The sequence below is a fragment of the Ranitomeya variabilis genome, chromosome 4 (assembly GCF_051348905.1).
Source record: "Ranitomeya variabilis isolate aRanVar5 chromosome 4, aRanVar5.hap1, whole genome shotgun sequence".
NCBI lineage: Eukaryota > Metazoa > Chordata > Amphibia > Anura > Dendrobatidae > Ranitomeya > Ranitomeya variabilis.
Window position 1 is genome coordinate 531,409,849 of NC_135235.1, and position 23,781 is coordinate 531,433,629.

The following is a 23,781-nucleotide window of genomic DNA, read 5'->3' on the forward strand; positions in this document are numbered from 1 at the left end:
AGTGGGCCGAGGAAGAAGCCATGCCGGGAGTCTCGCAGGAGACCCACTTTTCTTCATCTGTAATCCCGTCGGAAAAAACGGAGTAAAAATTTTTTAGGTGTGCCTCCTATGCGACACTAAGCAAAAACTGGAGAAGGCTGATGCCGTCCAGGGGTGTATACTGCAGAGGAGGAGCCACGGTTAATCTTTTTCACATTATGCATAGTGTTGCCTCCTAGTGGACAGCAGCATAACACCCATGGTCCTGTGTCCCCCAATGAGGCGACAGAGTAAACAGCAATTGAGTTATTTCCTTTGGGGGGCGGTTTATGTGGTTCCTTATGTGGTAAGTATGATTACAGCGGTAACTAATTTTTATCTTTTTTTTATGTTTTGGTGCTTTTACACAATAAAAACTATTTTATGGACTAAATATTTTTACATCGCTTCATTTTGAGAGCTATAACTTTTTTTTATTTTTCCACTCATGGAGCTATATAGCAGCTTGTTTTTTGCGGGACAAGATGACGTTTTCAGCGGTACCATGTTTATTTATATCCGTCTTTTTGATCGCGTTTTATTCCACTTTTTGCTTGGCAGTATGATGATAAATCATTGTTTTTTACCTTGTTTTATTTATTTTATGTTCACTAAAGGGGTTAACCAGTGCGACAGTTTTATAGGTCGGGACATTGCGGACGTGGCAATACCAAATATGTGTACTTTTATTGTTTGTTTTTTTTGTCATACAAATATTTATTTATAGATACAATATCTTTTGATTGTTTTTTTTATATATTTTTACAATTATTGTAAAAAAAATGTTTTTACTTTTTTACTTTGTCCCAATATAGGACTATCGCTTTTTGCAGGCTGATCACTTGTAAAGCATGGGGATGCAGCAGCATCCCTATGCTGTGCAAACTGTCAGCTCTGCACTGCCAGAGAAAGTTGCTGATTATGCACTGAGCATAATCAAGCAACTATCCTAGCTCTGGTGACCTGGATGTCGTCTTGGCGACATCGGGATGCCATGGGGTCCTCTGATGGCTTCCGGAATGCTGCGATCGCATTCGATGGCAGTATTTCGGGGCTTAAAGTTTCAGGTAGCGGTGCGGGAATCAGAATTAGCTAACACCCGGCGGCGATTGCCAGCGCACAGTCCGCGTGCCTGAGTGATCGCAATGATGTAATAATCCATCCCTGGTCAAATAGGTCCAGGGCACTCTGACAAGTTATTACGTCAGATGTCAGAAAGGGGTTAAATCCATCATATGGTTGAAGACTTAGGCATTTTTATTCAGTGCTATTTTTACAGTCTTGATGGCTGGGTGAAGCTTATAAGGTAATAATGCAGAGCCGCCTAAAGACACAGCACCCCCCACCCCAACCCCCAGAGAATCCCAAGACGAACACCCACTTGTAAAAATTAGCACATAAAAAAAGGGCCATGGAAAATTAAAAAAATAAAAATAAATAGGAAAATGGAATACTCCAGAAAGGAGCAGGAATAAAATAAGATACAAAACTGGCCACTTTTTACCCAGTTACTTGTCCTCATTAATAAATTTTAGGTAAATCATTTCATTAGCTCAGGGGTCTGCTACCTGCAACCTTCCAGTTGTTTCAAAAATCCCAGTATGCTTTGCCAACCTTCTTCTGTCACAGCATGCTGGGACTTGTGGTTTCCCAACAGCAGAGCACTATTATTTTTAATTATAGTGAAACTATCATTTTGCAAATCGTTTTATATATTATAGGCACTACACAATGTCCTCACACCCCACCAGTCAGTCAAAACACAGCTCTAAAGTCAGCGCCTCCTGCATGAGCTGCATGTTGTGTATAGTCTCAACAGTAAACCTATGGGTCCATACACGGCTCTTTTCTTTGGTTTTGCTGCAGTTTTTTGTACTTTGCACAAACAGGGGCATGGCCCTCCATTTTTGAGCTAGGCATTTGGTCTATATAGCTTCCCATGGGCAAATGTCTGAACAGTCAGGCTCGGGCCCTGCTCTGCCTTTATCTAGATTGAGGTTAGCTGACAATAGGTGAGGTTTTAATACTAGGGACAGGATAGGACCATCCTGATGGGTACACCTTGTTGGTGTGGGATTGCTTTTGCTCTTTTTTGCGAGAGCACAGCACTTCAGAGCGGTGTTTTGGCCTATCGGTGGGGGTCCCAGGACCTGGATCAACAACACGGTCCAGCGCCGAGAATTCTAAAATTCTAAAAAGTTTTACAAAAAGATATCCACACTAATTTTTGAATGAAAAAAAAATTTCCAGCTATCAAAAACATACCTAAACCCCAACTCACCCACTATCCAATAAAAAGAGAAGAATACCCCACCCATATGTCCAAAAGAGCACTACTTGGGTAAAAATAAAACCATGCTTTTTGGCTTCTTCTGCTCCTCCATGCTGCCTAGTTAGCAGGCCTCATTTCCTTAATAGACAGAAGTTCCCTCTCACAATCCTCACTGTTTACCGCATATTTATGTCATTTCTGTTGTGCGCTCCCGGCCACAAAAATGTATATTTCCCCATATATCGTTTGAATATGAGAAACCCCACCTAACCTTCTGTTCGCTGGCAGCCACAGACCCTCGGGGGTTAAATTCCTGGTACATACGTCTCCCTCGCCGCTGACCATATTTCTTCCGCTAATGTAAATATTTGCGTTTCTCAGCTAGAGACTTGATTTTTTTTTTCCGCTCTGGAGGCGAGGTGACCAGAGCGCGATATTCTGTATACATAGATGTATACATGGACGTGTAAACACGCAGTCCTCATTTGCCTCCGAACGGAAAAAAACAGTCTCCGTTCTGCAGCCCCGGCTCTATGACATATATCCTCACTGCGGCTGCTCATTTCATCTTCAATATGTCTGCGCTACTTGAGATGGAAAAATAAAGACCCCAAACAGAAACCAGCGACGGTATTTATCCAAGTACAGCCGCTCGCAGGCTATTTATAGTCAGCACTCCAAACATTGGGCTGTTGGGAAACGGTCTGAGTCCTCGGGATAAAAAAAATGATATATACATATATACTGCGTAATATAAGGAGATATAGAAAAAAGAAAAGGTCATCGAGAATAAATTCAGAAATACCTTCACTTAGCAAAACACAATCATTTTGTACAGGGGGCAAATCCTTAGAGAATAAAAATGGCAGACATCTGGTTACACTTGCAGTTTGCGAGCATGATCAGAAGGAAGTCCACGCTCTTACTTCACATGCATGAAAATTCTGATAGAATACTGGAGATACCAGGGATGCTGAGGTAAGGAGAGGCTGCTCACACTGCTGTCCACCATGTCTATTTGATCTAATATTGAAGATACCAAGGATGCTGAGGTAAGAAGAGGCTGCTCACACTGCTGTCCACCATCTATTGTACCTAATACTGGAGATACCAGGGGTGCTGAGGTAAGGAGAGGCTGCTCACACTGCTGTCCACCATGTCTATTTGATCTAATATTGAAGATACCAAGGATGCTGAGGTAAGAAGAGGCTGCTCACACTGCTGTCCACCATCTATTGTACCTAATACTGGAGATACCAGGGGTGCTGAGGTAAGAAGAGGCTGCTCACATTGCTGTCCACCATGTCTATTTGATCTAATACTGGAGATACCAGAGGTAGTGAGATAAAAAGACGCAGCTCACATGATGTGTGCCCTGCCTAACTGATCTAATACTGGAGATACCAGGGGTGCTGAGGTAAGAAGAGGCTGCTCACACTGCTGTCCTCTCTGTCAATCTGATCTAATACTGGAGACACAAGGAAGGCTGAGGTAAGAAGAGACTGCTCACCCCAAGGTCCATCATCTATAAGATCTAATACTGTAGATAGCAGGGGTGCTGAGGTAAGAAGAGGCTGCTCACACTGCTGTCCACATCTATCCTAATACTAAAGATAGCAGGGGTGCTGAGGTAAGGAGACGCATCTCACACTGCTGTCCACCATCTATCTGATCTAATACTGGAGACACAAGGAAGGCTGAGGTAAGAAGAGACTGCTCACCCTACGGTCCATCATCTATAAGATCTAATACTGTAGATAGCAGGGGTGCTGAGGTAAGAAGAGGCTGCTCACACTGCTGTCCACATCTATCCTAATACTAAAGATAGCAGGGGTGCTGAGGTAAGGAGACGCATCTCACACTGCTGTCCACCATCTATCTGATCTAATACTGGAGACACAAGGAAGGCTGAGGTAAGAAGAGACTGCTCACCCTACGGTCCATCATCTATAAGATCTAATACTGTAGATAGCAGGGGTGCTGAGGTAAGAAGAGGCTGCTCACACTGCTGTCCACCATCTATCTGATCTAATACTGGAGATACCAGGGATGCTGAGGTAAGAAGAGGCTGCTCACATTGCTGTCCACCATGTCTATTTGATCTAATACTGGAGATACCAGAGGTAGTGAGATAAGAAGACGCAGCTCACATGATGTGTGCCCTGCCTAACTGATCTAATACTGGAGATACCAGGGGTGCTTAGGTAAGAAGAGGCTGCTCACACTGCTGTCCACCATCTATCTGATCTAATACTGGAGACACAAGGAAGGCTGAGGTAAGAAGAGACTGCTCACCCTATGGTCCATCATCTATAATATCTAATACTGTAAATAGCAGGGGTGCTGAGGTAAGAAGAGGCTGCTCACACTGCTGTCCACATCTATCCTATCTAATACTAAAGATAGCAGGGGTGCCAAGATAAGACACATCTCACACTGCTGTCCACCCTATCTATCTGATCTAATACTGGAGACACGAGGAGTGCCAAGGTAAGAAGAGGCTGCTCACACTGCTGTCCACCATCTATCAGATCTAATACTGGAGATAGCAGGGGGCTGAGGTAAGAAGAGGCTGCTCACACTGCTGTCTGCCATGTCTGTCTGAATGCTGAGCATCTGCTGTGATATGTCAGTGTAACAAGATGGCAGCAATTTTAGTGCTTACTTTCTCAAACAAAACAAATGTGATTGCCTAATGACAGGCATTTAGTACTTTGTTGGCAATTGACACTTCCTTTGGTCCTTTCCCCCCCCCCCCTTCTTCTCTACACAGGTATGTAAAATCCAGCCCCTCAACCTGCCATCTACCTTTACTAGCAATGGGGAAATAATGGCTCCTTCTATAGAGCTCACCAATACCAGCGTAGTCCTGAATTAGGATGTCACCAGTGTAACTAATCATAAGAAGATATTTCTCTCTTCCTAAATATTCCACTATCGACTGTGAGTGGTATTATTGAAAAGTGGAAGGAGCCTTATCAACTTATCCAGGAAATTAAGACAACATGACGTATCCGAGCGTGTTTGACGAGTACAGAGTCATAGTGCAAAAAAGTTGCCAACGCTCTGCTAGCTCAATAAATGCAGACCAAAATTTCCACTGGCATTAACACAAGCACAAAAACAGGGCACCAATAGCTTCATGTCATTGTATTTTACGACTGAACAACTGCATGCCAGTCTTACATCACCAAGCACAATGTCAAGGGTCAGACGCAGTGGTGAAAAGCCACTCCAGGACACTGAAGCTGTGGAAATGTGTTCTGTGGAGTGACGAATCACTTTATCTGGCAGGCTGCTGGATAAACGGAGTAGCTGGCCAGCAGCACATGGATAAACGGATGCACGTCCTAATTCCACTGGACCCCCATGGAAGGTGTACATACCAGATAAAAAACGAAGGACAGCATCCAATCCAGGTGACAGTGTTCACAAACGAGTTCCTTTATTTGCCAAAGTGCAACGTTTCGACCCACATGGGTCTTTGTCAAGCATACAACACATGGATAATGGTGGATTCTTATAGGGGATGGATTACCATACACCAATCCCCACAAGGTAACCACCCATATCAAAAATATCTCTTAAAATCACACAACAATAAAAATACATATATTACATCTTAAATACATAACAGATTTCAAAGTAGAATACAGAAAATCGTCATATACTTGGCAATAGATCACACATAACAGCCTATTTATGGATCTGTCCCTGTATCCTTAGTAACCACAAACCAATGGCTACATGTATTACGTCATGGACTAGATGATATACATGTAGCCATTGGTTTGTGGTTACTAAGGATACAGGGACAGATCCATAAATAGGCTGTTATGTGTGATCTATTGCCAAGTATATGACGATTTTCTGTATTCTACTTTGAAATCTGTTATGTATTTAAGATGTAATATATGTATTTTTATTGTTGTGTGATTTTAAGAGATATTTTTGATATGGGTGGTTACCTTGTGGGGATTGGTGTATGGTAATCCATCCTCTATAAGAATCCACCATTATCCATGTGTTGTATGCTTGACAAAGACCCATGTGGGTCGAAACGTTGCACTTTGGCAAATAAAGGAACTCGTTTGTGAACACTGTCACCTGGATTGGATGCTGTCCTTCGTTTTTTATCTAGGCTGCTGGATAAGTCTGGGTTTGGAGAATTCCAGGGGAGCGTTGCCTGACTGAATACTTTGTGCCAACCGTCATGTTTGGTGGAGGAGGGATAATGCTATGGGGTTTTCAGTGGTCAGCCTAGGTCCCTTAGGTCCAGTGAAGAGAAAGCTTAACGCTTCAGAATACAAGGCAATTTGGACAATTGTAGCTTCCAACTTCGCGGGAACAGTTTGGTGAAGGCCTTTTCCTGTTCCGCATGGCTGTGCCCCAGTGCAGAAAGGTCCATAAAGGCATGATTGGGCGAGTTAGGGATGAAACAACTTTCCTGGCTGCACAGAGCCCTAACCTCAACCCCAATGAACATAAGTGGGAACAGAAATTTAGACCAAGGCCCTCATCATCCTCATCCAACATCAGTGCCTGACCTCAAAAATGCTTTCCGGGATGAATGGGTAAAAGCCCCCACAGACCCCTCCGAAATCTTGTAGAAAGCCATCCAAGAAGAGTGGATGCTGTTATAGCTGCAAAGGGGAAACCAACTCCATATGAATCTATTAATGCCCATGGATTTAGAGAGGGATGATATAAAAGCTCCTGTAGGTGTAAAGTGTAGGTGTTTCAATACCTTTCACCACATATGTTTATATATCCAACCTGTATTACATACCTTACTGATGGCTGTCAGGACTGTAGAGTACGACACCATCTAAAGAAAAGACAGTCAAATTTATTGTTCGTTTATGTCCTTCTACAATTCTCTAAAAGAGGCATGTCCAGCTTTCATAGCATATACACTTTTCAACCATAACATTAAAACCACAAAAAGATTGACTGATTAACGCTGATTATCTTGTTACAATGGCGCCTATCAAGTGGCAGGATACAGAGGAAGCAAGTGAACCGTCAGTTCCGGATCTTGATATACTAGAAGCATGAAAAATGAGCAAATGCAAGGATTTGAATGACCATTATGAGGAGCAAATATGATATCTAGATAAGCTAGACTGGGTCGGAGCATTGTGGGGCATTTCTACTCAAGTAGTTCCTATTAAGGATAACTACTGGGTCACTCAGGTCTGCAACAGGCTCAATAACATCATAAGCATGGCCGGGGCGTGTGCCGTTTCTTACCTGAGAAAGAGAGGACACCAGGACGCACCAAGGTAAAAAGGCAAGTCAGTGAGGACAGTGTGCTCTGGTAGTGATCGGCCGGGACACCCGACATTCATGTGGATGCTACTTATTATGACTATATAATAGCATAAGCTATTCTGAATGAATAAAGTAGAGGCCCTGGTGTATGCTGGTTTAGCTGATGGGCCATTTCTCCATTGGCTACCATCTTGATTCATTTTTTACCTCTAATATGTCTCACTTAAAGCAGATTACATTTGCCATGATATCTCAGACTCTGCAAGGGTGGAAAGTACTATCGAAGAGCAGAAGTACTAGGGCAGCAACATAAAACTAATGCCCCTTGATTGCAGATTCACAGCACATCCTTTCCTTCAGTCTGCTTTCTCTGCCTCCTACTTGTGATGACTTTCTCCCTGTCAGCGCTTACAAACCAGAGGCAGCGGGGACAGGCTAAATCATCTCAGACACTAGACTCTACACACATCACTTATAGTTGTAAAAAAAATTACCCTGATTCACATACGCTTTAATTCTGCAGCTAATTACTGTATATACTAATATGCAATATCACTGCTTTCTAATGTAAAGTAGAAATGATATCTGCGGCTGCAGGTAGGACACATGGTAAAAAAAGAATGGTGTAGATTTGTGGACAATGGAACTGCCAGGAAAGACAAGATGGGTGATGACAGCCTACAGTTCACAGGAAGGTTGAAATTGGGCACCTGTTCACACAGGACTGCTGGTCAGATTGGTCTGTTGTGTCATGTGATTTCCATATTAAAGGAGGTGGAATATATGGAAGTAACGGAGCTTGTATAAAACAAATTAGAAAGAATATTACTGGCAAGTATGCATTACATGTAATTGGCTGATCAGTGTATATAATGATACACAGCAGGAACAGCACGGTGGCTCAGTGGTTAACATTTGGGGTGCTGGGTCCTGGGTTCAAATGTAAGGACAACATCTGCAAGGAGTTTGTATGTTCTCCCTGTGTCTGTGTGGGTTTCCTCCGGGGTCTCCCGTTTCCTCCCACACTCCAAAGACATACTGATAGGGAATTTAGATTGTGAGCCCCATCGGGGACAGTGCCGATAATGTGTGTAAAGTGCTGTGGAATTAATTGCGCTGTATAAGTGAGTAAAATAAATAAATGCCACAATTCTTCCTAATATAATTTATCTTCTACCCATCCTGCATGAAGGCCTATACTCCAGTCCTGACATTCAGTCCCAAAGCAGTGACGTAGTAGTACTTTTCTGTCCATTACATTTCTTCAGAGTCTGAACGGAGCTCTATACAAAACTGCACTCCATGGGTAACAAAGTATTTATAGTTACAATACATTTTATATAGAAACTATAAAGTGATTTTATTCATTTTGAGGGCACAAATATGAGCGCTATAGCTTCATCACACATAATATAAGGAGTGAAAAATCTAGGAAAACTTCACAGATACCAAATCCCTTCCCCGTCACATTCACTAACAGAAATACAATGCATCTATTCATATAGCTGAACAATGGGCGGGAAAACTGTTTAATATAATTACACATGTACAATGTGACTCCTGCACTGACTGCATTGATTAAAAGAGATGGCAATTCTCTGATAAAATAAAGCAGACATCAATTAAGGCAAGAAATGAACAATTAGACAGAGCGTGCAGTCATTGCTTATCGGGGAGCCCAAAAGAAGACAATTCCCTGGAGCGCCGCCATACGATTGGTTGTATTGGAAATCGTTTGAGTGGAATAAATGGCTCATGGACCGGAATGACGTACCTGAGAGTTGATCGCATACTTCAGGTAGGAGAGGATGAGGGGGTTGGGTGCAGGGCCTATCATGGCCTGATCTAAAAGGGCTTCTGTAGGGACAAAAGGAAACAACCAGTAAAAGCAAAAAGCAGCACTGGAAGGCACATGTATGTACAGGAAAAGAGGCAAAGACCTTGGTCTGTAGGTCCCACATGTAGAATATTATATGAAAGACGGAGGCAGCACTGCAAGAACAATGTGACCAGTTTATTCAAATGTATACACGGACATTGTTATCAGTGTATGATTCATAATGATGTGATATTAAAAAAGGAAACCCCTAACTACAAGCAGATTTTTTTTAAAAACCTGCTTTACTCTTCCTCCCCTGGTCCTGGTGTCTTGTCATGTCGACAGCAAGGCAAATAATCAGTGAGCTCAGCAGCTTGTGCCGTCACCTCGGGCAGTACCACTGAGCTCAGTTATTAGTTGGAGCGCTAACGATGCGACGTCAGCTCTGCAGACAATAACAGAAATCGAGAGCAGTGGCTGGAATGCTGGTCTTGGGGAAGATGAGTTAAGAATAGGTTGTTTGAATTTTTTTTTAAAGAAGCACCCCCTCCAAATTTTTATCCTCTTAATATATTGCAGTCATCATATTATATAGCACGGTGCACTTACAATTGCTCATTTTGTCCTTCTACCCAGCTAATTCTTCTCTTTTCCATTAGGTCAGTGACATCATATGATTAATACCTGGCTAGCTGAATCCTTCTAAGCTCTATGTAGAAACAGGAGGTCACTTTTCCAAGCATGAATCATCATTAGAACTACCATGTGAAAACTGGAGAAAGGTGGAGGTAAATCGTCACTGCCAAAGGTATGATGCAGTAGGAGACCGAAGAGATGTAAATGCGGTTTTTATTTATCAATGCACACCTGCTTCTTCCTCAGGACGAACCTCAATAATATAGTTTCTCCTGAGAAACAAGCAGGTGTGCTTCGAAACGCATTGACAAATAAAATCTGCTACTGCATCTTATACCTTTGGCTGCAAGGATTTTCCTCCACCTTTCTCCAGTTTTCACATGGTATACCGTTATGTGGATCTGTAACAGCCAAGTTTCTTCAAGCTAACACAGGGGTTGTGACTTTCCCAACCTTTGCAGGTGAGCATTTTCTCGGCCTGTTTCTCATTTTAACCCAGATAAGACACTATTGGACTATTGGATTATCTTTCCAGTTTTTATTAAAAATCATCATTAGAACTACAATTCTACCTCACTGCAAAGTCGCTGGAGGGGGGAGGGTAGAGCTGATCAGCTGGGTCAGGAGTTGAAGAGGGGGATGACTCATGCAGGGAAAATTGACCTCCTGTCTCTACATAGAGCTTAGAAGGATTCAGCTAGTCCGATTTTAATCATATGATGCCATAGACCTAAAGGAAAAGAGAAGAATTAACTGGGTAGAAAGGCAAAATGAGCAATTGTAAGTGCACAGTGCTATATAATATGATGACTGCAATATATTGAGAGGATAAAACCTTAGAGGGGAGGAGAGCTTCTTTAACCCCTTTACCCCCAAGGGTGGTTTGCACGTTAATGACCAGGCCAATTTTTACAATTCTGACCACTGTCCCTTTATGAGGTTATAACTCTGGAACGCTTCAACGGATCCCGGTGATTCTGACATTGTTTTCTCGTGACATATTGTACTTCATGACAGTGGTAAAATTTCTTTGATATTACTTGCGTTTATTTGTGAAAAAAACAAAATTTGGCGAAAATTTCGCAATTTTCCAACTTTGAATTTTTATGCAATTAAATCACAGAGATATGTCACGCAAAATACTTAATAAGTAACATTTCCCACATGTCTACTTTACATCAGCACAATTTTTGTTAGGGAGTTATAAGGGTTAAAAGTTGACCAGCAATTTCTCATTTTAACAACACCATTTTTTTTTTTAGGGACCACATCTCATTTGAACTCATTTTGAGGGGTCTATATGATAGAAAATAACCAAGTGTGACACCATTCTAAAAACTGCACCCCTCAAGGTTCTCAAAATCACATTCTAGAAATGTATTAACCCTTCAGGTGTTTCACAGGAATTTTTGGAATGTTTAAATAAAAATGAACATTTAACTTTTTTTCACAAAAAATTTACTTCAGCTCCAATTTGTTTTATTTTACCAAGGGTAACAGGAGAAAATGGATCCCAAAACTTGTTGTACAATTTGTCCTGAGTACGCTGATACTCCATATGTGGGGGTAAACCACTGTTTGGGCGCATGGCAGAGCTCGGAAGGGAAGTAGCGCCATTTGACTTTTCAATGCAAAATTGACAGGAATTGAGATGGGACGCCATGTTGCGTTTGGAGAGCCACTGATGTGCCTAAACATTGAAACCCCCCACAAGTGACACCATTTTGGAAAGTAGACCCCCTAAGGAACTCATCTAGATGTGTTGTGAGAGCTTTTAACCCTCAAGTGTTTCACTACAGTTTATAACGCAGAGCCGTGAAAATAAAAATTATTATTTTTTTTTTTCCCACAAAAATTATTTTTTAGCCCCCAGTTTTGTATTTTCCCAAGGGTAACAGGAGAAATTGGACCCCAAAAGTTGTTGTCCAATGTGTCCTGAGTACGGTGATACCCCATATGTTGGGGTAATCCCCTGTTTGGGCGCACGGGAGAGCTTGGAATAGAAGGAACACTGTTTTACTTTTTCAACGCAGAATTGGCTGGAATTGAGATCGGACGCCATGTCGCGTTTGGAGAGCCCCTGATGTGCCTAAACAGTGGAAACCCCCCAATTATAATTGAAACCCTAATCCAAACACATCCCTAACCCGAATCCCAACGGTAACCCTAACCACACCCCTAACCCTGACACACCCCTAACCCTAATCCCAACCCTATTCCCAACCGTAAATGTAATCCAAACCCTAACCCTAAATTTAGCCCCAACCCTAACCCTAACTTTAGCCCCAACCCTAACTGTAGCCTTAACCCTAGCCCCAACCCTAACCCTAGCCCTAACCCTAACGCTTGCCCTAACCCTAACCCTAGCCGGAAAATAGAAATAAATACATTTTTTTAATTTTTTAATTTCGCTAACTAAGGGGGTGATGAAGGGGGGTTTGATTTACTTTTATAGCGGGTTTTTTAGCGGATTTTTATGATTGGCAGCCGTCACACACTGAAAGACGCTTTTTATTGCAAAAAATATTTTTTGCGTTACCACATTTTGAGAGCTATAATTTTTCCATATTTTGGTCCACAGGGTCATGTGAGGTCTTGTTTTTTGCGGGACGAGTTGACGTTTTTATTGGTAACATTTTCGGGCGCGTGACATTTTTTGATTGCTTTTTATTCCGATTTTTGTGAGGCAGAATGACCAAAAACCAGCTATTCATGAATTTCTTTTGGGGGAGGCGTTTATACCGTTCTGCATTTGGTAAAATTGATAAAACAGTTTTATTCTTCGGGTCAGTACGATTACAGCGATACCTCATTTATATCATTTTTTTATGTTTTGGCGCTTTTATACGATAAAAACTATTTTATAGAAAAAATCATTTTTGCATCGCTTTATTCTGAGGACTATAACTTTTTTCTTTGATGATGCTGTATGGCGGCTCGTTTTTTGCGGGACAAGATGACGTTTTCAGCGGTACCATGGTTATTTATATCCGTCTTTTTGATCGCGTGTTATTCCACTTTTTGTTTGGCGGTATGATAATAAAGAGTTGTTTTTTGCATTTTTTTTTTTTTTGCGGTGCTCACTGAAGGGGTTAACCAGTGGGACAGTTTTATAGGTCGGGTTGTTACGGACGAGGCGATACTAAATATGTGTACTTTTATTGTTTTTTTTTAATTTAGATAAAGAAATGTATTTATAGGAACAATATATATTTTTTTTTTTTTTAATTTTTTTTACATGTGAATATTTTTTTTTTACACTATAACATTGCCCCGGGGGGGGGGGGGGCATCATGTTATAGTGTAAGATCGCCGATCTGACAATTTGCTGTGCACTGTGTCAGATCGGCGATCTGACGTGCACAGATCCAGGCTTCCCGGAGCCTGCTCTGAGCAGGCGCAGTGAAGCCACCTCCCTGCAGGACCCGGATGCCGCGGCCATCTTGGACCCGGGCCTGCTGCAGGGAGGAGGAGGTAAGAGACCTCGGAGCAACGCGATCACATCACGTTGCTCCGGGGGTCTCAGGGAAGCACGCAGGGAGCCCCCTCCCTGTGCGATGCTTCCCTATACCGCTGGAACACTGCGATCATGTTTGATCGCAGTGTGCCGGGGGTTAATGTGCCGGGGGCGGTCCGTGACCGCTCCTGGCACATAGTGCCGGATGTCAGCTGCGATAGTCAGCTGACACCCGGCCGGCATTGGCCACGCTCCCCCCGTGAGCGCGGCCGATCGCATATGATGTACTATCCCGTCGGTGGTCATACGGGCCCACCCCACCTTGACGGGATAGTACGTCAGATGTCAGAAAGGGGTTAAAGAAACTGGACAAGGGAATAGGGCTTTTCTGAAATCTGAAACATAACTGGGTGCCACTCCATGTACATACAATGTGGATAGTTCTAATCACAAACAGGCATTTGTGTAATTATACTAAATAGTTTCTAGTCAAAACTTAAAGGGGTATTCCCATCTCCAAGACCCTATCCCAATATGTAGTAAGTGTAATAATAATATTAGCAAACGCCTCCAATTAGAAATGGAGTAGAGTTCTTTTGATTCGCTACATCGCTTACCCCATGACCAGAGCATTGCAGGAGCTTAGATATCCATGGTTACGATCACATAGTGAAAGCTAGTTGATAGTGGTTTTAACCATGGGTACCCAAAGCTACAGGAAAGCCCTGCACATGGGTAAATGACATAGCGAATCAGAAGAACTACACTACATTTCTAATTGGAGATATTTGCTAATATTATTACATATTATTACACCTAAATATTGGTAGTATAGTAGTTTTGGCTCCACATTTTTCAAATTTTGCATGTGTTTGGGAGTTTTTTTGTCAATACTTCTAGATGTTGCACAAAACTTTTATTGCTCTAATCTATATATTTACACATTTTAGTGCTCATGTCTGAAGAGCTGCGTGGTATGTTATACAATGACATTATCTGTCTAGTGAGCGGGCGTCACATCTTGTGTAAGTGAGGAAGGTGATAATAGTCGGCCGCAGCCATCTTTAAACAGGAGACCAGTGTGAACAGATGACTTCCACCAACTACTGTGATGTGCGCACAGAAGATAAAGGATTGTCCGACACCTAGTTAGAGCCCAGTACATGGTAGAGGCTTCAGGGCAAGGTATTAACTTATATTTAATATACGTGAATGCTCCCGGCGGTCACTGGAAAACCCTTTGTGGGCAGAGCGATCACTTACACTGTAAATAAGTTAAAAGTTTTGAGCAGCAAGTATTCAGTATAATTACACATATCGCTTGGTCTGGGGTTATAATTCTGCACGTTGGCACGTCTATGGAGTGACACCAACTAATGACGATTTGGAAATGTCCAATTATCGAAACATAGCTATGAATTGTACAATAATGCGGCTGTAAATAAGTCACATTATTCAGTGTTATGATATGCCTGAAAAAGACTTGTTAGCTGTAACGTCACATGCATGAATAAATGAGCTGCTCTTACAGGGCTGCCTCCTGGTTTCATTTTGGATATTGGAAAAAATAAATTACATATATATACAGTACGGAGCAAAAGTTTGGACACACCTTCTCATTTAAAGATTTTTCTGTATTTTCATGACTATGAAAATTGTACATTCACACTGAAGGCATCAAAACTATGAATTAAAAAAGCAGTCATCAAAGCAAAAGGTGGCTACTTTGAAGAACCTAGAATACAAGACATAATTTCAGTTGTTTCACACTTTTTTGTTAAGTATATAATTCCACATGTGTTAATTCATAGTTTGGATGCCTTCAGTGTGAATGTACAATTTTCAGAGTCATGAAAATACAGAAAAATCTTTAAATGAGAACGTGTCTCCAAACTTTTGCTCTGTACTGTGTGTATATATATATATATATATATATATATATATATATATATATATATATATATATATATATACACATACACATACATACATACACACACACACATACATACACACACCTTTAAATTAAAATTATAAACATGTATATTGCTATTTTGTAACACTTAGCGCCATGAATAATGTATGTGCGGCTGTTAGATTACAGACCAGGCCCTGTTACAGAAACCAGGGGCTTCCTCCGCCGCTGTACTCAAGCCCCTCAGGTCAGGAGGAGGACCTCATTCTAACAACTCTTAGCTCTCCCAGAAACCTAGTTTTATCACCTATTCTGTGCAGGTGATACATTTCCTTGGAAAAAAAAATCCTATCAGGGCACAAGATGCCATTCATCAGATGGTCATCTGTCCACTGGATTAAGTGACTATATATGATCGCAGGATGTTCCACCAATCAGTAGATTCAATGTCTAGTGAACGAGCTGAGATACCACTAAATCAGAAATCAGTCAATCCCATGGACAATGAAAAAGTGTGATCACTGCTTTACACTGCAAGATAATAGTGAACGAATGTAGTTAAAAACGCTTGTCACAATTCTCTTGCCGTGTAAACAGGATGCTGATCACCTGATGAGCAAGAAAAATACTCATTCATTTGGTGAAATGACCTTGTGCAGTACAAAAGATCATAGTTTTTGGCAGCGCATTGTTCTCTGTAAACAGGACTGTAAACAGGACTCTCACCGCTGAGAACAATGCAACCTATTCATACTGAGCGATAAAGATCACGCAGTGTGCATCGTTAATTTATGCAATCAGGCATTTAAATGACTGCCAATGGGTAAAGGTTTACAATCAGCGGTCGTATCGTGCCGCCAGTTGGTCCGTGTAAACTCCTCTGGAACAGAAGACTCGGGCCCTTGTTCTAATGACTGATGGGGTCCATGTAGCACAGATCATGCATTTTTCACTTATCCAGTAGAAATGTGGTAAATGTTGTTGTGGGTCAAACTTTTCAAGTCGGAAAATTTAGGAATCTAACTAACCTGCTAAATTCAAGATGTCCCAGGTAACTCCTTTAGGGAAGAATCTCTTCATGTTGATAGCCCACTGGTAGTCGCTCCATCTTTCCTTCCAGGCTTGCAGAATGGCCTGTTTCAAGTTTACCAGCTTCATTTTACTAATCTGCTTAGAAAAAAAAGTTTATTTTTCTTAAAAATATGATGACATGGACATAGCAAACAATAACTTCAACATATAGGGAGCTGCTATACGAGTAGTGCTCAACTTCTCACTCTATAGTGGACTCGTGCACAAAGACAGGCCATGGGTACAGTGGGGAAACTACCTTCCTCAGGCCAATAACAAATCTATGACGTAAAAAGTAAAGTTGCTACATGGCTGAACTGCAATGTAACACACACATTTGGGAGGTCAGAACTACCTCTGCTATAGCGCTCTGAGCAGACCCCTCACTTAATCCATATCCGCCACATACCTCCATATGACACTTATGAATGCACTGTTGAATGATAACTAAGACTAAAGGGTTACTTTAAAGAACCTAGAAACAAAAAATAATAATTCATTAATGATTTTACTGGAATTGTATGCGTTAGCTGTGACAGCATTTCAGCAAAAGTCTCCACTATCCAGGGGATCCATCAGGAGACCTCAGATTGTCTGCAGGACAGGAACGAGGGAACTCAAGACATCAGTGAAATGAAAAAAGTCAATCCAATAAAGACTTATGATTACAAGCCTGGGCTAACTCTTTAATTAATCTAATGGTTTTTCACAATTTTTTTTAGCTTTAACTTACTGGTACCAGATTTCTAAGGGTCTATTTACACTGTCTGATGATAGCCGTTTAGACAAGCCCACCGCACTTCCCATGAGCATAGAACTATTGGTTAAAGACTAGTGATGAGCGAATATACTCGTTACTCGAGATTTCCTGAGCACGCTCGGGTGACCTCCGAGTATTTTTTAGTGCTCGGAGATTTAGTTTTCATCTCCTCAGCTGAATGATTTACAGCTACTAGCCTGCTTGATTACATGTGGGGATTCCCTAGCAAACAGGCAACCTCCACATGTACTCAGGCTGGCTAACAGATGTATATCATTCAGCTGCGGCGATGAAAACTAAAACTCAGAGCACTAAAAAATACTCGGAGGACACCCGAGCGTGCTCGAGAAATCTCGAATAACGAGTATATTCGCTCATCACTATTAAAAACTATTCTGTGTCCAAGCATAAAAATCATTCCACCCGATGAACGGGCGTTGTGCGGTCAGCAGCCTGTTTACACTGGTTGATTATCAGGAATCTCCAGAACACTGCTTCACGATAACCAGAAAGAGTAAATACACATAAAGATGTGGTTATCTAGAGGCCAATTTTACTTGAATCTTAAAAAGGGGCCGTACGGGACAATTTTTCTTTTTTTCCCACTATGTGCCAGAAAAACTAACAACCAGGTAGTTGCTAACAGAAGTAAATATCTGCCTGTTGTACTATAGACCAGCTCCTGTCAGCAACTCAGTAATTCCATGTCAACAGAACAGCTCTTCCCCTTTCTGGCTGCTTTGTTGATGGGGTGCGACTGGTGACATCATGCTGATTGACAGCTGGCTCCCCGCAGTTCGGCTGCAGGGAGTCGTCTGTTAATCATCATGACGTCACCAGTCAACAGAGCAGAGCAGAGGAGATGCAACTGATCTTTCAATGTGACGTCAGCGCTCAGTGCAACCCGCAGAATTGTTGGCAGGAGCGGTCTGTGACAGCTTTTTGCAGGCAGAGATCGGCACCAGGCAGGTGGGTAGCAACGAACTGAATGTTGGTTCTTATGCATGTAATCCAAAAGATTCAATAGTCCTTGATAACCCCTTTAAGGACAGATGTAGTGATGGGTTAACAGGCAAGATACTTTTTAAGCTCTGTTCCCATTTGCCTCCTTTCGTAGGAAATAGAACCAAAGTCAGAACAAGGATAATGATGACAGTGCCCAGCCTATTGGACATTAATAACTTGGGTTCCCTCAGATTTCCGTCACCGTGGCGGCATCTGCGACTGAGCCGCTAATGCAGATGTGAACACAGCCTGACTAATGTACATGTAAGCCAGTGTTTCTCAACTCCAGTCCTCAAGACCCACCAACAGGCCATGTCTTCGGGATTTCCATAGGTGATGGAGTTAATGCTGGAGCAGATGATGAAATTATCACCTGTGCAATACTAAGAGATCCTGAAAACATGACCTGTTGGTGGGTCTTGAGGACCGGGGTTGAGAAACACTGATGTAAGCGATCCACAAGCAGTAGAGACAGAGGAGAAGAAATAGGGCTGCAGACTACACAGGGTCTGTTTATAGTCTATAACCATGGAAACACATAGGTCTGCAGTGGAGCTGTAGACGCAAATGGAGACTAGTCACAATGAGAATTCAGTTTTTCTTTAGATTCATTAAAGCCATAAACTGGTCACATGGGTAAATACAAAGAATGCATGTGTGAGATCTCACAGTGATCTGCTCTATCACCAGCCTGCAGAAGATGAAGCATTGCACACATAAAGCAGAGCTCTACTGTCTACACTAAGGCAGCTCAAGCAAGAACTCCCCGAGTCCCACCATTAACCACAGCTGAGTCCCACCATTAACCACAGCTGAGTCCCACCATTAACCACAGCTGAGTCCCACCATTGTCCACAGCTGAGTCCCACCATTGTCCACAGCTGAGTCCCACCATTGTCCACAGCCGTATCCCCTCTTACCAGCGATCACAACACAATCAAGCCTGTGAAATAGCAGCCGCCATGACAGCTCTGCGCAACAGCTTGGCCCAGTCGCCGAAGAATGACGTCACCGCAGGCCGCAAAGGTTCTTGGGAGCTGTAGTTTCTCTTTCCCGAGTCGCGGCGGGAAAGTAGAAGGCTGCCTTCTTGAGGCTGATGCCGAATTTCATTTTTTTTTTAAAGTTAAGAAATGAGGTGCTGCGGACACACGACGGATTCTGAGGGGTTTATTACTTCAGCTTTGGAAATAGTTAATGATTGTAATTTTATCTTGAGATAGAAGGTTAAAGGATTAACATTTCTTGTGAATTGTCACTCAGCCTTCCCTTATTCCTTGTGTTACCTCTCACACCTTGCATAACTAGGGAGTGTTGGAAAGTTGGGTGACAATTACTGTGGTACTGTGATGGCAGCCATATTGGTTTTCATGCTGGATCTCCATTTACTGGAGATATAAGGCCACAGCTCACACGTTCAGTATTTTACCTCAGTATTTGTAAGCCAAAACAAGAAGTGGAACAATCAGAGGAAAAGTATAATAGAAACTCGTCACCACTTCTGTAGTTCTCACCCACTGCTGGTTTTCGCTTACAGATACTGAGGTAAAATACTTATCGTGTGAATGTGGCCTGAGAAAAAAGTAGTGGAATTGATTTGTCTCACCCAAAATACGGAACAGACTAGTGCATGCTGCCATTCTTTTCATGCATACCATGTAAAAAAAACAACAAAAACGGTCCTCAGAGCAGTCATATTGAATAACATTCATTGGTCTGAGTTCTGGTTTTTTTTTTTCTTAGTACGTGGTCTGAAAAATCCTATTGTGATGTGGCCTGTGGGGCAATGTATCAGAGAAGTAACACGAACTAGGATGTGTGAATGCCACTTTATATGTATAACCTTTCTGTGCAGTGTGAATCCAAAACCTGAGTAACAAAAAAAGGCTTAAAATTCATGGTGTTTTTTTTTTCATTTGTAAAAACGCTAAAAAAAAGTTTTACAATACATCACACATGGCTCCGTTGTCGTGGTTTCACCACCTTTTAGAAAAAAATACGTCTTTTCTCTTTCCCTCATGACGGCACCACGGAGAGAGAGGGATCAGGGACAGGAAACCTACAGGTGAAAAAGGCGGGACCTCTCTTCCACATCAGTTCGGTTTCCTGTCCCTGACGGGGAACCTGCAGCATACCTGGAAAGGCGTCGTGGGATGCCGGGGGTCCATCAGGCCAATATAGGCAGCGGGTGGCCCTGCCTAGGACTTGGTCTTTTCCTCCTCTCCGAAGGCCACAATTCCGAGGTCGGCGGGCTCCGTGTGTAGGGGAGAGGCAGTGAAGCACTCAATACCTGTCAGCCACGAGGGAGTGTAGGAAGGATAGGGCTCTGTTTGTCTGCTTTCAGGGTCCAAAGAAGGGACATAAAGCATCAAAAGCCACTCTAGCGAGATGGATAAGAGACGCCATCCTCATTTCGTATTCCTCGTGTAATGAAGCCATTCCAGAGGGGATTAGAGCTCATTTGACCTGATCGGTGGAGACCTCATGGGCAGAGAGAGCTGGAGCTTCTATTGAACAGATATGTAGAGCAGCCACTTGGTCGTCTCCCTCTACGTTCTTTAATCATTACCAGCTAGATTTAACCTCTACTTCAGACCTTACCTTTGGCAGAAGGGTTCTGGAGGCAGTGGTCCCCCCCTAATGTACATTCTATGAAATTCTCTACGTGGTGCCGTCATGGGGGAAAGAGAAAATCGTAGTTACTTACCGATAACGGTATTTCTCTGATCCCATGACGGCACCTGTACATTCCCTCCCTTCACGTGTGGGTGTGCACACTAGATTTATCTATTAATATTTAGTCATGCGGTGCCTCTTATAAGCTTAAAATTAAAATATTTTTGTTAGTTTAACCGTTTAAATTACAGCTGAAGTTCTGTTAAGGCTCTGTAAACCAACTGATGTGGAAGAGAGGTACCACCTTTTTCACCTGTAGGTTTCCTGTCCCTGAGGGCGGATCCCTCTCCGTGGTGCTGTCATGGGATCAGAGAAATACCGTTATCGGTAAGTAACTACGATTTTATTCTCCAGTATCTGATATATGCATAGGTTGAAAAAAGAGCTACGTCTATCGAGTTCAACCTTTCTTTGTTCCTAATCACTAAATTATAGCCCACAATGTTATGTGTACTGAGGAAATCATCCAGCTTTTTTTTTTTTTTAAGGGAATCTGTCACCCCCTTGAACGTACTTAAGCTATTTTTATGGGCATATAGGTTCTAGAATACTTAACCCCTTACTGACATCGGGTGTAATAGTACGCCGATGTCCGTATCCCTCCCTTTATGTGGGCTCCGGCGGTGAGTCCACATCTTTACAGGGACATGTCAGCTGTTTTGAACAGCTGACATGTGCCCGCAATAGCCGCAGGTGGAATTGCGATCGACCCGCAGCTATTGACCCCTTTCTGACCTCAGACGGAATAGTATGTCCGATGGCAGAACCCCTGCTTTGATGCGGGCTCCGGCGGTGAGCCCGCATCAAAGCCGGGACATGTCAGCTGTTTTGAACAGCTGACGTGCCCGCAATACGCGCGGGTGGAATCGTGATCCACCCACACCTATTAACTAGGTAAATGCCGCTGTCAAACTATGAAAAATATTTAGAATTGAGAGTCCTCAGTGGTTGATACCTTTTAATGGCTATGACAGCGGCATTTAACAAGCACATCCGGCCAGAAATGCGCGCATCGATGACCCCAGTCACATGATAAGGGGTCGTCGGCATGACAACCAGAGGTCTCCTTGAGACCTCTATGGTTGTTGATGCCGGATTGCTGTGAGCGCCACCCTGTGATCGGCGCTCATAGCAACTCAGCAATTCAACTACATAGAGGCGATCTGAACATCGCCTCAATGTAGCTGAGCCGATCAAGTTGTGCCAGCTTCTAGCCTCCCATGGAGGCTATTGAAGCATGGCAAAAGTGTAAAAAAAAATTTTTGAAAAAATTAAAATTTCAAATATACACATATTCAGAAACGCCTGATCTATTAAAAAAAAAAAAAATAAATAAGATTAACCTAATCACTAAACGGCGTAGCGATAAAAAAAATTAAAAACAGTTACGTTTTTTTGGTCGCCGCAACATTGCATTAAAATGCAATAACGGGCGATCAAAGGAATGTTTCTGCACCTAAATGGTATCATTATAAATATCAGCTCGGTATGCAAAAAATAAGCCCTCACCAAACCCGATATCCCGAAAAATGGAGACGTTACGGGTATCTGAAAATGGCACTTTTTTTTTTGCAAAGTTTGGAATTTTTTTCACCGCTTAGATAAAAAAGAACCTAGATATGTTTGGTGTCTATGAACTCGTAATGAACTGGAGAATCATAAGGGCAGGTCAGTTTTAGCATTTAATGAACCTAGCAAAAAAGCCAAACAAACAAGTGTGGGATTGCACTTTTTTTTGCAGTTTCACCTCACTTGGAATTTTTTTTCCCGTTTTCTGGTACACGACATTGTAAAACCAATGGTGTCGTTCAAAAGTACAACTAGTCCCGCAAGAAACGAGCCCTCACATGGCCATATTGATGGAAAAATAAAAAAGTTATGGCTCTGGGAAGGAGCGGAGCGAAAAACGCAAAACAAAAAAAAGCTCCGGTGGTGAAGGGGTTAAACTAGTCACACCTGTATGCCTCATATCTGCAATCTTATTCTTCAGAAGTCATCTTTTAATCATAGAATATAAGTCCGCAAGGACAGGGTCCTCTCCCCTCTGTACCAGTCATTGTAAATTTGTTTACTGTAAATGATATCTATAATTCTGTATGTTACCCCTTCTCATGTACAGCACCATGGAATTAATGGTGCTATATAAAAAAAAATAATAATAATCCTTTTTGTTAATGCATTCTTCCAGGCTCCGGGGCATGCGGTGCTTGGAAGGAAACTCTGCCTCCGGTGTTCATTTACATGCCTGTCTCCTCCCATCAGCGGCACATGGTCCTGAGACACCTAGTGTTTGTCCCGCGCCTGCTTCCTGCAATTGTGATAGTCCTCCCTTCTATGGGCATTGGCTTCTTGTTTTCTTCTGCACAGGTGCTGGCACCACATGCCCCGGAGCCTGGAAGAATGCATTAACATAAAGGATTAAAAGATGATTTCTGAAGAACAAGGCAGCACTTGAGGCATACAGGAGTGACCTTTAAAGCAAACCTATCACTAGGTCTGGCCGATATAAGGTAAGGTCAACACCTTTCAGGCCTGAAATACAGCATACCAGTGCCTCTATTCTTCTTGAGATGCCATCCTCCTTCTTGCCGTGTGTGGATGATGCGTCATTGACACAGTCTCCCCGGTATCGTTCTCCTGCGCAGGCGTACTTCTCTGCCCTGTTGAGGGAAGCGTAAAGTTACGCAGTGTGCAGGCATCGGGAAAGGTGGCGCAGAAGTATGCACGCGCAGGAGCACAATGCTGGTCTGTCCACCCTTGGGGCAGAGCTTGCAGGCACTAGCGTGGTGCGACTACACAGAGTGGTGCCTCGTGTGTGGAAGTGGAGATGACTGTCCATCATCATGACGTCAGCAGAGACGCACAGTCGACAGTGCCGACT

The 23,781-nt window shown here is 42.6% G+C and overlaps 1 protein-coding gene across 3 annotated transcripts in view; it reads right to left on the bottom strand.

The window, feature by feature from the left end:
• The window catches only part of MED24 (mediator complex subunit 24), a 77,803-nt gene extending 58,520 nt beyond the window's left edge, over window positions 1-19,283 (bottom strand). The window contains exons 1-4 of one of the 3 annotated variants that reach the window (XM_077252373.1): window positions 19,148-19,283; window positions 16,420-16,558; window positions 9,339-9,421; window positions 7,080-7,118 (exon numbers count right to left, since the gene is read on the bottom strand). In XM_077252373.1, coding sequence (XP_077108488.1) covers window positions 7,080-7,118; window positions 9,339-9,421; window positions 16,420-16,549 — 252 coding nt within the window. In that variant the 5' untranslated portion in view covers window positions 16,550-16,558; window positions 19,148-19,283. Of the gene's footprint in view, window positions 1-7,079; window positions 7,119-9,338; window positions 9,422-16,419; window positions 16,562-19,004; window positions 19,046-19,147 lie in introns of those variants that run through there. The other 2 variants (XM_077252374.1, XM_077252372.1) reach the window with 2 other exon arrangements.
• Between the last annotated feature and the right edge of the window lie 4,498 nt (window positions 19,284-23,781).